Genomic DNA, 14803 nt, shown 5'->3' with positions numbered 1-14803 from the left:
CTGGTTCCGGTGTCCACCGAGATGTGCGAGACAGATACTGCGCATGTCCTTACCTCAAACACCAATTCACAAATTTTACCTCTGCTTTCCAAGCCCCAGCTCTATTGGTTTCGCAGCTGTGGAAGAAACTGCGCATTTCCTTTCCTCAAAAAAATACCGAAGTCACTTCGGAAATTCTAATGGGTGCTTGGCTAAAGCCTTGTGGTCAACCCACTGCCGCTTCCCCGAACCGCTTGGCGCGGAATCACTGGGTCGCTTCGGAGCCATGCATCTCACTAACTCGACTGCAAAGAGACGTCTGCCGAATGAGCGGCAGTGTAGCTGCCACTAGAGATGTAAAATTTCAAGAAATTTTGAATGGCATGAAAAAAAAAACCGTTTTTTTTTCAGGGTTTTTTTCATGAAAAATAGGAAATTTTGCAAAACGTGACAAGAACAGATTTATTTGCAACAGCACAACGATCAATATTAGTGCTCCAAAGTTCAGTCGAATATGCAGTTATAGATGTCAATATTGTGAAACGAACTTCTTGTTCTATTGCACCGAGAAGATAAATAATGATTTGCACTTCGGGCGAATATGGAGACATAAATATCATATTTGTGGAACGAACTTGTTGTACTATTACGCCAAAGAAGGGAACATAAAAACTGATCTATAAGTCACTTTATAACGGACTCAGAGTCACTGTAGCTGGATGCGGCACTACGCGCAGCAGCATGGATTGAAGCTGCGTCCACAGCTAGGTTCGACTGCACATACACAAGCTTTTGAACGCGTTCCCCTGAAAGCCTGTAGCGAATACTTGTATGGACGTTTCCGAAACGGGACTAGTTTCGTTCGCAGCTGGCGGATGATGGTGGTATCTGCAGCAGTCGGCAAGCCAGACAAGTTAGCGGCTGGTTGGTGCAAAGGTCTTGCCACCAGGTAGATGGGGCCACGTGCTTCGCTGAAGACCCCTGTCCTGGACCAAATTCCTGCAGATGTCCTGTACTCTGCTGCGGTGTAAATCAAGAAGCTAGGCTTGTATTTGGCTAAAACCGCTTACGTGCACAGCAGCTTATGTTATTTATGCCATATGTGTAGCGCTGTAGAATTTGCAGCCATTTTGTTCTACTTTAGCCATGAGTTCAAGTATTAGTATGTTTTTAAGTCAAGCCTGGATCTTATACGTGACCTGGCCTTCAACCCGCGTACGCAGCACGAACAATTTAAAAGCACTACCTGACAACAGCGATCACGACTGCTCTCCAATTGTTCAACGATGCACGCTGTAATGGTTTTCAAAGCAAGAACAAAAACCTAAACTAAAAGCAAGCAATCATAAAACCTTGCAATTGCATTGTGAAATTTTCGATGTTTCTTTCCATTTCTCCTCGTCTGAAAAAAACGAAAAAAAACGTTTTTTTTTTCAAAATTGCAATGTTTTTTTCAGGCCTTCACATCTCTAGCTACCACCGCCGACGCGCGTGCGCTCGTTCTACCACCACCGTGTGACGTCACACTTGCTATGCACAGCAGCGCCCCCCACTGGCGCGCCGGTAGCTGAGGAGGGGAGGAGGTTGCGCTTTTACTTTCTCCTTTCCAAGCTCCCGCTCCATTGCTTTCGCAGCTTAAAGGGTGTCCACTGCTGGGTACAACGGACAACAGCGACGGTGACGGCAAAGGCGACGGCTACGCCGCGAAACGCAGAAACGGGCGCCTAAGAGCTGCGCTCTAAAATTGTTAGGACAGTTACTATTAGTTAACGCGACATTCAGTGACAGCTGTTAAGGCAACCATAGTTTACAGCACGTTCTGGTAGAGAAGTTGAGGGCGACCTTACATCTGCATAGCTCTAAGGCGCTGTTTTGAGTCTTCCACACATCGTCATTTTTAGCCTAGGTCCCCTCTCCAGACCGCCGCTCTAGAAGCGCAGCGCTGCCGATGATCCTCTCCTGGGACGACGCGTTTCGCAGCAACTGCCACAGATGAATAATACTGCATTCCACCGCTCTTACCACACCCTTACTCCTCCTTCTACAGTTACCATGGTCAGCATCTTTACGGTGGTGCGGCTTCCTATACTCTCGCCATACTCTCCTCATCTCGTCGCACGGTCCTTCAACGGCAACGACCCTTCTGCCTCTACGAAACCCTCCGTCCGGTTGCTTCCCATGGCAACCATGCAGCAGTGGTGTGTTCTTACGCACTTGCCATGCCCTGCTTCTTCCATGGGCATCATCCGCCGGTTGGGGATATCTCTGCTTTCTTCACACCCTACTCCCTCTACGGTAACCACCGTGTGAGCCATTGCCATTGTAACCATCCTCTACGCCTTCCTACACTCTCGCTATAAAGCCTCCTTCCACAGCAATCGACCTCGTCCTTCCAAAACCGGAGGTAAATACCCTCCGGGTGATTTCCGTTGCAACCACCGATCCTTGCAACGCTCTGCTCCTTCCAGGGCAACAGTTCTGCGGTTGGAGTTTCCTGCACTCTCCTAGTACCCTACTCTTTCCAGTTCCAGCTAAACCAACCTCCGGATGGTTCGTCTGGTAATCCCATTCCAAATATGCATTTCTCTGCTCACGTCATACCTACCTCGTTGCACTGTAACCACCCTCCATCTGGTTCCCAATGCAAACCGAAAACCGGTTGCGCCGACCCCCATAACATACTTTTACGACGCGAAATTCAGGAACGGGTGCTGTAAAAAACCAAGAATTTCCACAGGTGTTCCACTTTCGAGAGGGCGGCAATGTTTCACACTAGAAGGGGCAGCCTATAGACAAATGATATTAGCAGCAGAGGCAGCCATTCACTACGGATTCCAACGGGAGAGCGTGACAGGATCTCAGGTCCTCGCAAGGCGAGCTCCAGAGCGTCAATAAGTACAGAAAGTTGGGCTAGTTGGTGTGGATTCATACTTAGCAGCGCAAAAGAAAACGAGGACCAAAGCGAACAAGGAGACACAACACAAGCGCAGTTTTTTTATTTTTTTTTTAAAGTTACACAAGAAAAAGAACCCATTGAACAAGAAATGTAGTTAATAAGTACAGAAAGTTGGGCTAGTTGGTGTGGATTCATACTTAGCAGCGCAAAAAAACAAGCACCAAAGCGAACAAGGAGACACAACACAAGCGCAGCGCATGGAGACACAAATTTTACACTGCGCTTGTGTTGTGTCTCCTTGTTCGCTTTGGTCCTCGTTTTTTTGCACTGCTAACTATGAGCGTCGCTTAAGCTCAGTACGATATCACTAAAGTTTCTTTCCCTGCAATACTAACGTTAGGCACAAGGAACGAAGGAATGAGCTGAAGGCAAGAGCAGACAGCAAAGCCAGAGGTGAGAAGGGAGATAAGTACAGCAACTGCTGATTACCGCCGGTGCATTCACTTGGCTTCTACGGGGTGGTGGGGTCAAAGTGCACTATTCCTTCTGCGGAGGGCTTTTTAACGTCGAAACACTTGGCGTCAGATTCACTGACATGACTGGCTTTGCCCCAATTCATCCAATTCTACGTACCGCTAGAAGTGACTTTGCCTGGGTAACTCCTTATTATCACGGATTTCAAAAAAAAAACTCTCTTTAGGGCTTTTTTGAGATGAAATTTGACATGCACAAAACGATGTGAAAGAACTGCTGCAAAACTGTCCAGCAGATGATAAATTTTTTCGCCGCTATAGTAAACATGAGAGTAATGATATATCAGATAATAGCCAAAAGGATCAGATATTTAGTGAAAAACAACAGTGGCTGCAACAAAGAAACACATTTGACAACGTCAAAGAGTTTTAGTATCTCTTGAAAAGATTAGCGCCTGCTCTTTCATAGTGGTATATCTCTAATAGGAAAATTAATTACCGTATACTCGCAACTTAAGCGCAAAATCAACTCACCAAGGGCATCATCAAAGTGGCAGTGTCTTCCTTCTTTCATAGTATCATCGAATTTCGGTTCGTCACAAGAGAGAGGCAATACTGGGAAATGAGGCGACATGTGCTTGAACGTATTCCAAGCTAAGCACTCCTTGTAAAAGCCGCTTTGCATATACAAATTATCCAAGAAATGTACATGATTTTTTAGTTTCTCCTGAAAAAGAGCATGAGAACAGTTTGTAAATACCATACAAGCCTTTACCAAAATATAGCTGTTGCCCGCCGCTAATCTGGAGAATTTCAGAAGTGCTTATTATATAAGTGACACTCTCTAAACACAGCCGAAAAAATTGGCACGAAAAAATCTTATACACTGTCTTGATCCACTTGTCAAAAGCCGAAGAAAAAATGTTCTTTTACACCACACAGAAACAATAGTCATGCTTCTGAAGTGTGAGCTCCATGCTCCCACGTCTGAGATTTCAAAGACGAAAGAAAAATTTCCGGTGCTTTAGAAGCGCTAAGCACGAAATACTGCGCGAAAATCGCTTTTTAATAAAACGAAATGGTGCAGCATCTGTCTCACGTCTTGGTGGAGACCTGAACCGCGCCGCAAGGAAAGATATAAAGGAAGGAGTGAAATAAGATAGGTTCCATATGCAGGGCTCCGGAATAATTTCGACCACCGGGGGATCTGTATCGTGCACTGATATCGCACAGCATAGGGGCGCCTTTTGCGTTCCGCCTCCATCGAAACGCGGTCGCCGCGGTCGGTTTCTAATCCGACAACTGGGGCATGAGTCATTCCAGATAACTTCAGTGAATGCGATAGAATACCATTCCGGGGCCTGGTTATGTGCGTAAAAAGAAGGACGAGAATGTTTCATGGAAGAGAATATGTTTAGAAAAAAAAGATCGCTTTTTAGTGCGCTACCACTTATAGTGGCCATTCCCTGCATATGGCCGCTGTGTGTTTGTCTGTCTTTCTCTGTATGTGTGAAATACGTTTTCTGGCAGGCTGCTCACCTGCCCAGCGTGGCAGGCGGACGCCCATTTAATTGCTAGAGGCTGCTCGGGAATATCAACCTGGGTCGCAACAAAACCCAAGTCCCAGTGTTGGCAACACCTGTCATAGCACCTGCCTTGTGCCACTGCTCACCTGACCTCCGGGTGGCTTACTTGGAAGGCGTAGCTGGTGGCAGGTGAGCAGGGGTGGAGTGGCATAAGGCAGGTGCTATGACAGGTGTTGCCATGTCCTCGCTTCACTTGTGTACGATAGAACATGCACCAGCAACCAACTTACCCTAGCAGAGCAGAGCAGAACCAAAACGCATCAAGCTAGCGCATCTGGCCGCATTTGGCCTAATTACCCAAATCGACTGACTTTCTTTTTACAGACGAGAGCGTGCCACAAACCAGTAATAAAACAAACCTTTACAGATTTAGATAAAAGCATTGCATGGATTAGATTGTGCTTAGACCACGAGCAAACAATGGCGGGAGGTTTTCAAAGGACTCAAATTTGCATTTGCACTTTTTTCAAAATATTGGCGAAACTGTGGGAATCTATTCTTTCCTTGGCGGTTCGCGGGTCCTCCCAGGGTCGCCTGCATAACACGTGCCAAGTCAAAGGCGGTTATTTGATCTTTGTGAACCCGAATAGACCATAACTTCTCAGCAACAGAACTGGCTTCCGCATACGCAGTCTGCATTTCTCACGTCAGCTTTGCAAGCTGGTAGTCAGGTTGCAGTCATAAAAAGAGAGAACACTTCACCCGAATTTTGTGAATAAAAAAGCCCGAACCAAAAATGTAATGCTTTATTAGCGTTGTTAACTAACTATGCCGAGTAGCTGGAATCAGCGTGAAACTTCACCTTCACCATGAAAAACGCTGTAAGACATACCTACGTATTCAGCGTGGTCGGCAAAACCTCAACATCTTTTTTGCATATTCGTGCCGAGCAGAGAGCCATGTATAACAATATGCCCGGTGTCAGCGCACTTGATTTCGCTTCAATAGGCTTTAGCGGAGTGAAGATTTGCTTTCCCAAATTCTCTGTTCATGGAAATTCCAATGTTTCGGCAATTTTTAGTTTCAGGTTCGGGTCAAGTTCGAGCATCGGCCTGCCTGCTGGTCAGGAACGATGATCGTTCGAATGCCAAGAATGTGCCCTGGAAGCACATGCTGCTTAAAAAAGGACGAATAAATAAATAAGCAACCTAACCTCCAGGAACTCTGGCAGCTTTTGGTCTGAAGGCTTCTCGTTGGCCGTCCTGCTCATTGCTGGTATTCAGATAACTGCAACAGGAAGCACAAGCGCAGAAGTAAGCCGTCAATGGAAATTCATCTACAAAAATAAATGAGGACCCAGCAGAGAACTCTTTGTGTGCAAACACCAGCACACGGTCCTCTTTGTAGAAAAAGCTGGCTGGCATTCTCGACTCTTTTGTATACAGAGTGACGTGCGCTTTAATATATGCATATATTATATTTTTTTTATTTTTACAGCCTGCAGCTCCATTCGCAGCTGCAGCAGGAGGGATGGGTGTACATAGAAAAAGAAAGATATGTAAAGACTGCAATCAATTAGCCACCAAAATGCAACAATTCCAGCAAAGAAACAAAATAATTATAATTCAGTGAGGTCAATCAACTTATTTAATATAAGTGCCAATGACATCATAAAATACGCAGTTATGCAATGAAGGAAGGACGGCACTTGGCAAAAAATTGATACGGCACTGATAAGAAACGAAGGCAACGTTTTTTTAGCCCTTTCGATCTTGGTAATATTTTTTGTTTATGAGTGTTCCATGTAACGTAGGCGTAATCAATTAGGGGGTAGATTAAGGATTCTTACATCAATTCTTACATCAAAGAGAACTTTTGTTCTCTTGCAGCTTCAGCTAAAGTAGCTCTTAAATACCTTAGTTTCAGGAGGGCTTTCCTGCAAAATGAACTTAATACGCTTCCACCGAAATGTGTTAGGCGTAAAATTTATGCGCAAATGCTTATATTCAAATACCCTTCTACTGATAGGCTATCATATGAACAGGCAAAAACAGAGCGCGAGTTGTTACAAAATGTCATGATATGACTTACGATAAATGCTTATTTGCCAGTCCTTGTCCTATTGTGAAAATGTGATCAGTGATATCCTCGGAGGAATGAATGATGTCATATATGACGCAATCGCCTGCATGCGGGTGAATTTTAGATTTGATAATATTCGGAAGATCATTAATTAAAGCAAAGAGTAAGGTTCCTACGACAGAACCTTGAGGCACACAAGAAGAGAATAAGGGAGAAATTACTCATTGACGTCCACCCAAGCACAGCTGCGCTGGGGTGGACGTCAACGAACAATTACTCCCTTATTTACAAATCTACTCCACCTTAGGGGATTCCCCTAAACTTTTGGTCAATACAAGAAGAGAGTGGAACCATTTAGGATTCGCCTGCGCTGAATGTCGTTCACAGAGAGCGGGCAGAAAAAAAAATAGTTATCCAGTTTACCAAACTTAGACTTTTTTATGTGAGCTTTGAATTGAACAAGAGTTTAGAACAAATGACAGTACCAAAAGCTTTACAGACGTCTATAAATATTACATAAGCTTCATTACCACAATCTGAGTTAGAAGAAATGTTATGGACGAAATAAGCTAATTTTGTTTCTGTGCTAAACCACCGCCTAAAGCCATGTTGAACACCAGATAAAATGTTATTCGTTTCTGTAACTCTGTGATTTGTTTGTGAATGATATTTCCCAGAATTTTACACAACAAGGATGTTAGCGAAATGGGCCTATAGTTGCATAGAAGTTCTTTGTCACCAGATTTAAATAAAGGGTGCACTTACACCAACTTCCAAGAGGCAACAACGGTATCAAAAGCAAGGGATTCATTGAATTTGGTTTGCAAACAGCAAACTGTCCATAACAAATACCGAAATAAAAATGTATTAGGAATGCCGCAATGGCCATAAAATTTATTTCATAGTACCGAAGCCTAATATAATGTAAGACTCCCTGTCGAGAAAGTTCTAAATTACTAATTGGAGAAGAAGTACAAGTAACGACGGGAATACGCGATTATCATTTCATTTCATTTATTTACCCTAAGGGCCCTTTCGGGCACTACATGGGGGGGGGGGTAAAAAGGGACTGGAAAAATGTGAAGGCGTCTGAAATTTTCTTAGGGCACTGAATAATCTAAGTCATTTTGTATCAACATATTGGATGGAGTGGCCTTTCGCGAAACAGTACACCAAAACTTCTTAGGATTAATCGTTAGAAAAATTTTTAGCCCAACGCCATAGCAGTTCATAGCTGAATTGATCGAGACGAGAAGTTCTTCCTTTGCTGGTTAAATACGATTTATGCTCTCCGGTTTTCTGAACGATTTCAAACGTCGTATTTGCAGCCGATAAGGGAAGTGTAAAATTTCTTGGTTTATCTATCGCAATTTAGGAATTTTCTGTTTGTCTTAATGGGAACAAAGTGATCAATACATGTTTTGACAATTTTCTCAAAGCAATGATCAAGGGCATCGACGTCATTTGTAGCAAGTCAAGAGCAAGAAATCATTAAAGCAATCAGCCAGATAGTCAGTGATTGAAACATCCTCAGCTCTGCTAAAGTAGCGAACTGAAGTAAGAAAAACTGTGCGTTATTAAGGGCACATGTGTTAGAGAAAAGAATTGATTTTAGATCAGAGATGTCGTGAATAAATCATACTTGTAACCTTTATTAATTAGATCAGAAGATAGAAAAACGAAATCTAGGAGCGCATAATTCCGACTCGCTTAACTATTTGCCTGGATAAGTTCGAAGATTAGCGAGAAGTTAAGAAGCTCTCTACATACTCTGGTTTCTCTCGTGGAACACTGCATAGGCGGCCAATGAATGTCTGGTGAATTAAAATCATGGACACAGATAAAAACTGAAGAACTAAAGTTATTTTCAAAAGTCATGCGATTGAGGCTTTGTAGGTTATCGATACCGGAGCCAGGAAGACGGCAACTGGCATATAGCAAATGTTTTACTCAAGACTTTCAAAAATTTTCGAAATAGGCTTTTTATGGTAAAAATATGACGATTATGGCATAGTATTAGCAATGTTGGCGGCCATGAGAAAACTTGAGAATTGCCTTCAGTAATCTGGTTAACTAACTTTAAAGAATTATTTTTTTAACTAGCAGAGTTAGGCTCCTCACTGCAATTAGAGATTTGCACCCCGTCGTTAGTAGTAGTTTTAGAATTTCTAAGACGCAATTATCCTCAGTGCTGTGGCTCAATAAAATTTCGATATATCGTGCCAAAGTACGTGCGCTTTTTTCAAAGTATTCCGGCAAAGCAACCTTTCCTGTGCATGTAACTAGCAAAAAAAATTGAGCCGACGCCAAGGCAGCGATCGAATGTCGAGCGTTAATAGAACTAACATATGCCGCCGGTTAGAGTCCGTGCTGCGAGCCAGGTCCTAACTTAACGAGTGAGTTTACGTTGCACGAAATGCTGAATTGTACGAAACCATCTGGAACATTCTGCCTCAAATGGTCAGCCCACAAGCTTTACACGGGCGTCGGCACTAAGTGGCCCGACTTTGATACCTGCTTGACAGGCATACACTATATAATGGATCAACAGAAATTAATTTCTATTTGTCGTGCTTGAGCACCACGCTGCCGCCTCTCCTTAATGTATTCCACTATGTAACCACCTCGGTTACCATGGCAACAACTTGGTTACGATTTCTGTTTAACGCATAACGCTGAGACCTGAAACACGAGAAATAGAGCTTAACGCTCTAACACAATGTCGTTGCTATGGGGCCCGCCACCTTGGATTCTATGCGTGGAATCAGCATAACTCGGAAGATGGAAACACGACCAGTAGAGCTAACAATTCAAAAGTCAAGAACAGTAGTTAATGGTAAAACTTCAAATACGAGACGCGACAACGACGAAAATTTAGACTTAACGCTGGTTGACATGAAAGCGAGTGAACGATTGAGCAGCGCGTAACAGCGAAAATTTCCAACTTGTTGGAACCTCGGCGCTCATCGCCACGACGACTCGCAACAGGTTTTTTCGCCGTAGCGGCAGGATTCGCTAGCGTTTTCGCTTGCATGTGAAACAGACATTAGAGTAATGCAAACGTTACATTCAAAAGCAATGTCGCTGGAGCTAATGAAAAAGATTCAAAAGATATACATCGCAGTACGGAACATAGTGAACAACAGATTATCTGGGATAAAAAAGTAGCTCACGATTTGTTTCAAGGGCTGTAATACTGTAAACATGTACAACACGAATAAAAATAAGAAATTAAATATCACACTGTGCGCAAAAGTAAGGCCGCATTGTTACATCAAAGTCGAATTTCGAGCGAAATTTAACCGAAGGATACAAGTACCCGTACCTATTTGCCTTTAATTCCTAACGCAGTAATTTGTACAATAAATAAAATGTTTGTTTTTTTTTTTCTCTTAGTTTTGAGCAGCTCAAGTTTACAGACATGCGTATTTCGGCAACAAAATCGGGCCGCCTATACCTGCTACATCAAAACTAGCGGAAAGTGTTTGTAGCTTCATTAGATTGCTTCGCCGCGTCCTTTGTTGAAGATTCTAGGCAGCTGAACCCTACTCCAGCACTGGTCGAAAGTTTTTTAGGCCAATCGCTTGACGTCATTAGGTGCTTTTGCCAACAATGCTTTTAAAAAACATAGGCTCTAAAAGCTCCTGATGTACCGATTCGACATTCGAGTCCCAATTTATGGCATGAGCTTTAGTCACCAATACATATTTAATGCTACATACATTTATAAACGAACTTTTACAAATAGCGCGCTGGAACGAAAGTAAATTATTTTATAATCGTGGTAATGGGTTCAGAATTATTTTTGCATTTGCATTTTCTCACGCCATCTACTGAAGGAATGAAGACACTAGCTAACTGTAACGAGCTGCTGAATCATAGACTAAGCGATATTTAGCTAATCGTTTGATTTTTACTCGTTTTTCCCCCGCAGTCCCTGTGCCATTGATATGAAGCAATATGAGAACACAAAGGATAATTGAAGGTAAACTGCGTCTGCACAGTTAGCCCTGAGATGTCGTTTTACCCCCATATATATTTTTGTTGCGAAAGCAACAATACTGGAGCCCAGCTCGGCTGGTCGCGTGTGCTTGCGGCGGTGCGGCTACCGAACGACCTTCAGTCGCTATTGGTTAGCAACCACATCAGCTGCGCTCCAACAGATGGCGCCGCGGCGCTGCTGCCTGTCGCCTACACACCCAGAGGGCACCACCTTCGCAGAGGCGCTGGGGTTCACAGCTCATAACGGCGCCGTGCGCCGTGCCGGCCAGGGAGCCGGCACGAGCTAAACCAACCGCTTAACCACAAGCTAACACCACAAGCATATTGGCAAAAACGGCACGTATGATCCTGTGTCGTTGCCTAGCAACCCGAGTTGCTGCCCGAGCTTAGACGATCGAGTTACTGGGGTAAGCTCGGGTAGTAACTCGGGTAAGCTCGGGTAAGTTCAGACGAGCGTAGTGTCATCTGCGAAAATTAAATTGTGAAAATTGTGAAAATTAAATTTTTATTTCAACATCATTAGGAATGCCAATCCCCACTAGGGGACCATTGAATTCAATCAGTCTTTTCCCGTAACTGTTGCCGCACATTAATTAAAATGGTTTGTACTTGCTGCTCTAGTGTCCCTTTTAGGAGTTACAAAGATACTATGGTGAAATGGGTCATTGAATTTCACTATTTTGTGAACTTGTCTCTTCTGCTTTTAGAGTATAAATATATTATAGAAGTAAAATACAGGCTCATTGAAAAGTGGCTTGCAGAGGCAAGTGTATATCGAATATGTCGTAATTCTTAGCGTCTATTTTGTAGTTGTACTACGGGTTCATGATACGTGGATTGCTTGTTGGCCCAAGATTTTATGCACTAATTTAACTGGCTGTGTATAAAAGCAAAATGTAGTATACAGAGAATACGGAAATGAAATCATTCTCGCGCTTTGAAGAACTTGTTTTACATGATATTTCCAGTGCATATAAGAATCGAAATGCAGGCTAGGTATTGAAAACTTGTTACATGTTGCATCGGCTCATTGTTTACATACAAGGTGATAACGTTGTAGTTAATATTTTTCCCCTGGAATTGAGCACAGTGTATTTTCTTTTCTGAGTATTAACAGTGAGCTGGTTGGTCACCATGACTAATGGCCGCCATAATTATGGTCACCAGGACCATAACTAGATCGTCGTTTATTTTTCTGTTTAGTTTTGCTATTGAGTCTCTTCTAAATATTGACGCCGTGTCATCAGCGTACAATAATGCTTGGGAACGTTTTAAGGTTGACGGAAAGTCGTCTTGCGTATAGGGCAAAAAAGATTGGTCCCAGTACTCAGCCCCGTGGCACCCCAGCCACCAGGACCTGTCGTACCGAGATCAAGTTGTTCATTAGAACATACTATTCGAGGTTCGTGAGATAAGTGGTAAATCAGCTTGCTATTTTCTCCAAAACGGTAATTATAAAGCTCATGAAGAACGAGGGCAAAATTAACGGTATTGAAGGCCTTCTTATTATCTAAAGCAAGCTTGTTGTCGTGGAGCCCTCTGTTCGAGGTTTCCATTAAGACCAGGACAGCAGATTCTCTTGATCTCTGCCGTCTGAAGCCGTGCTGGCTGGCGCTCATAGTACTGTACTTTTGTCAAATATTTAGGGGAATCCCGCAAGGTGGAGTAGACTTGTAATAAGGGAGTAATTACTCCCTTATTGCAGTACTATACCTGCTTTAGAATTTTCGTACATGTGCACACAGAGATTTTTCAAAAATTGTATTGATAATACCGAGGACCGAAACTGGTCTATTGTTACTTGATCCCGTCCGTTCTCCATCTTTACGAATAGGCATCACATTAGCTACCTTTTGTTTTTCAGAATAAATTCAGCTCTCAATACAGTGACTCAACAGGTGTAATAGATGCACGACTAAAATATCAATGTTTTCATTAAATATTTTTACAGGGATACCTTCGAGTGCCACGTCTTCATTTACTTGAAGTCCGTTAACCACATTTACTATTTCGCTGAACTAGAGCTCCTTCATTACAAAAGTGTTTATAACAAAGGTTTTTGGAATATTAGGATCAGATATGGAAGCTAACTGCTTTGCTAAGAGAGGCCCCATGTTTGTAAAGTTATTGTTGAACGTGTCCATCACAGCCTGGTCGATTACATAAAGTAATATGTATTGCCTATATCGAAGGCCGCTGGCATCATTCACTACATTCCGCATTTTTGCAGTATTACCATCAGCTTGTTGGATTAGAAAGGAGTAATTATCTTTTTTTCTTAAGGCTTGCTTAGTAAGGCTTAGAGTAAACAGTAAGGCTTGTTTCAAACTTCTCAGTGAAGACTGTTAATGGGGAACTTAGGAGGCGGTGTATCACTGCGACTATTGCGCCACCTGAAAGTTTGATAAAAGTGATTCTTTAGCAAGGTCACTAACTGAAGCTGTAGACACTACCTGAAAAGCAATGTCTTGTGTTATGTATATTCCTACACCACCACCACTTACGCGTGAATCACGTGGGAAGGAGGAAAATTTATAGCCGGGTAATAAGACAGTCTCATTGTCCCTCAGCCATGTTTCGCTCACGGCTATTAAATCAAAACTAGAGTTATGGCGCCACATATACCCAATCAATGCTTTGTAATTTTTACGTAGGCTGCGCACATTACAATGCAGTATCGAGAGTGTATCTTCGTTTTATATTAGTTTTTCTATTTCAGTAATTGTGTAAGGTTCGTTTGTTTGTTTTGTTTTCTACGGGAACAAAATCTTACCCCTGCTTAACTCAATTCACTCTCACCAGTTCGTCTTCTGACGTGATATCTAGGATAGGTGATTTCTAAGATTTCCGCATCAAGATTTTCTCCATATCTATCCAAACTCTCAGCTCTTTCCCTTCTTATGGTGACAAGCTTTGCTGAGCAAGGGCTTCTTTTTTGCTCAGAGATGCTCAGTGATGTACACAGGTTCGTCATCCTCAAAGCGAAGATCTCTAGGATTCAATCTTTTTTTTTTTAGCCGCAGCAATTAACCTCTTCCGGACCGCCTTTGTACAGAAATTCCCTACTACAATAAGCTTGCCTTTATCTTTCGATCGCAGACGGCGCACTACATCGATATCTTCCGTGATGGAGGCAGGGTGAGGGCAATGATCCCGACCTTCTTTCTCGTGCCTTCGTTTTTCATGTTTTTGATTCATATTGGAGCGAAGTAGCACACACACACACAGAGAAGGAACACGTAAAAAAAACACGGATGAACGCTGCTTTTTTTTTGCGTGTTTCTTCTTTGTGTGTGTGTGTGCTTCTTCGCTGCAATATGAATCAAGAATGTTACCAACTTGCCCAAAAACGTGTTTTACTCAAGTCGTTTTCGATGACCGGTAGTCCCCGGATTTTGGCATCTATGCTACTGCTATACTGCTTCAATTCTACAATCTCCTGCTTAGCTTCTCGAAGCTCTAGGGTGAGCCATTGGATTTCCGTATTGCAATTGGTGCCCAGACGTCTCACCTCAGCTAGCTATTTCCGTAAGCCTTCCACATTTTTCTAAATTCATCGAACTGGCTAACGGTGGTTAACAGATTCACAGGCTTCAACAAATTTCATATTTCGGCGTTGGAACCTGTCACCTTTGAAACCTGCCACATTTTAAGGTCTTTAGCAAATGCATCAAGTTTCGTATCCAGGTCTGTTACACTTCAACAATTTCTTTTATACTCTTAGGCTCCTTCTCTCCTAGAGTTTTCGCGATGTCACCAAGCTCTCCTCGGTTTTTTCCATTCCTACCTGAGCTCAGTCGCTGCACGTCGAACTCTGCTTTCAAAACTCTCAACAACTGATAAGC

General features: G+C 42.9%; 1 protein-coding gene across 1 annotated transcript in view; it reads right to left on the bottom strand.

The window, feature by feature from the left end:
- LOC149362794 (caspase-14-like) overlaps positions 1–3891 on the bottom strand; it is a 90657-nt gene extending 86766 nt beyond the window's left edge. Inside the window, exon 1 of the mRNA XM_089573224.1 lies at positions 3883–3891. Coding sequence (XP_089429350.1) covers positions 3883–3891 — 9 coding nt within the window. The remainder of the gene's footprint in view (positions 1–3882) is intronic.
- Positions 3892–14803: the final 10912 nt, after the last annotated feature.

Source organism: Amblyomma mixtum, chromosome 2, assembly GCF_055824585.1.
Source record: "Amblyomma mixtum isolate Tamu chromosome 2, ASM5582458v1, whole genome shotgun sequence".
Classification (NCBI taxonomy): Eukaryota; Metazoa; Arthropoda; class Arachnida; order Ixodida; family Ixodidae; genus Amblyomma; species Amblyomma mixtum.
The sequence above is the reverse complement of the archived record's forward strand: the minus strand, read 5'-3'. Positions and strand labels throughout refer to the sequence as shown.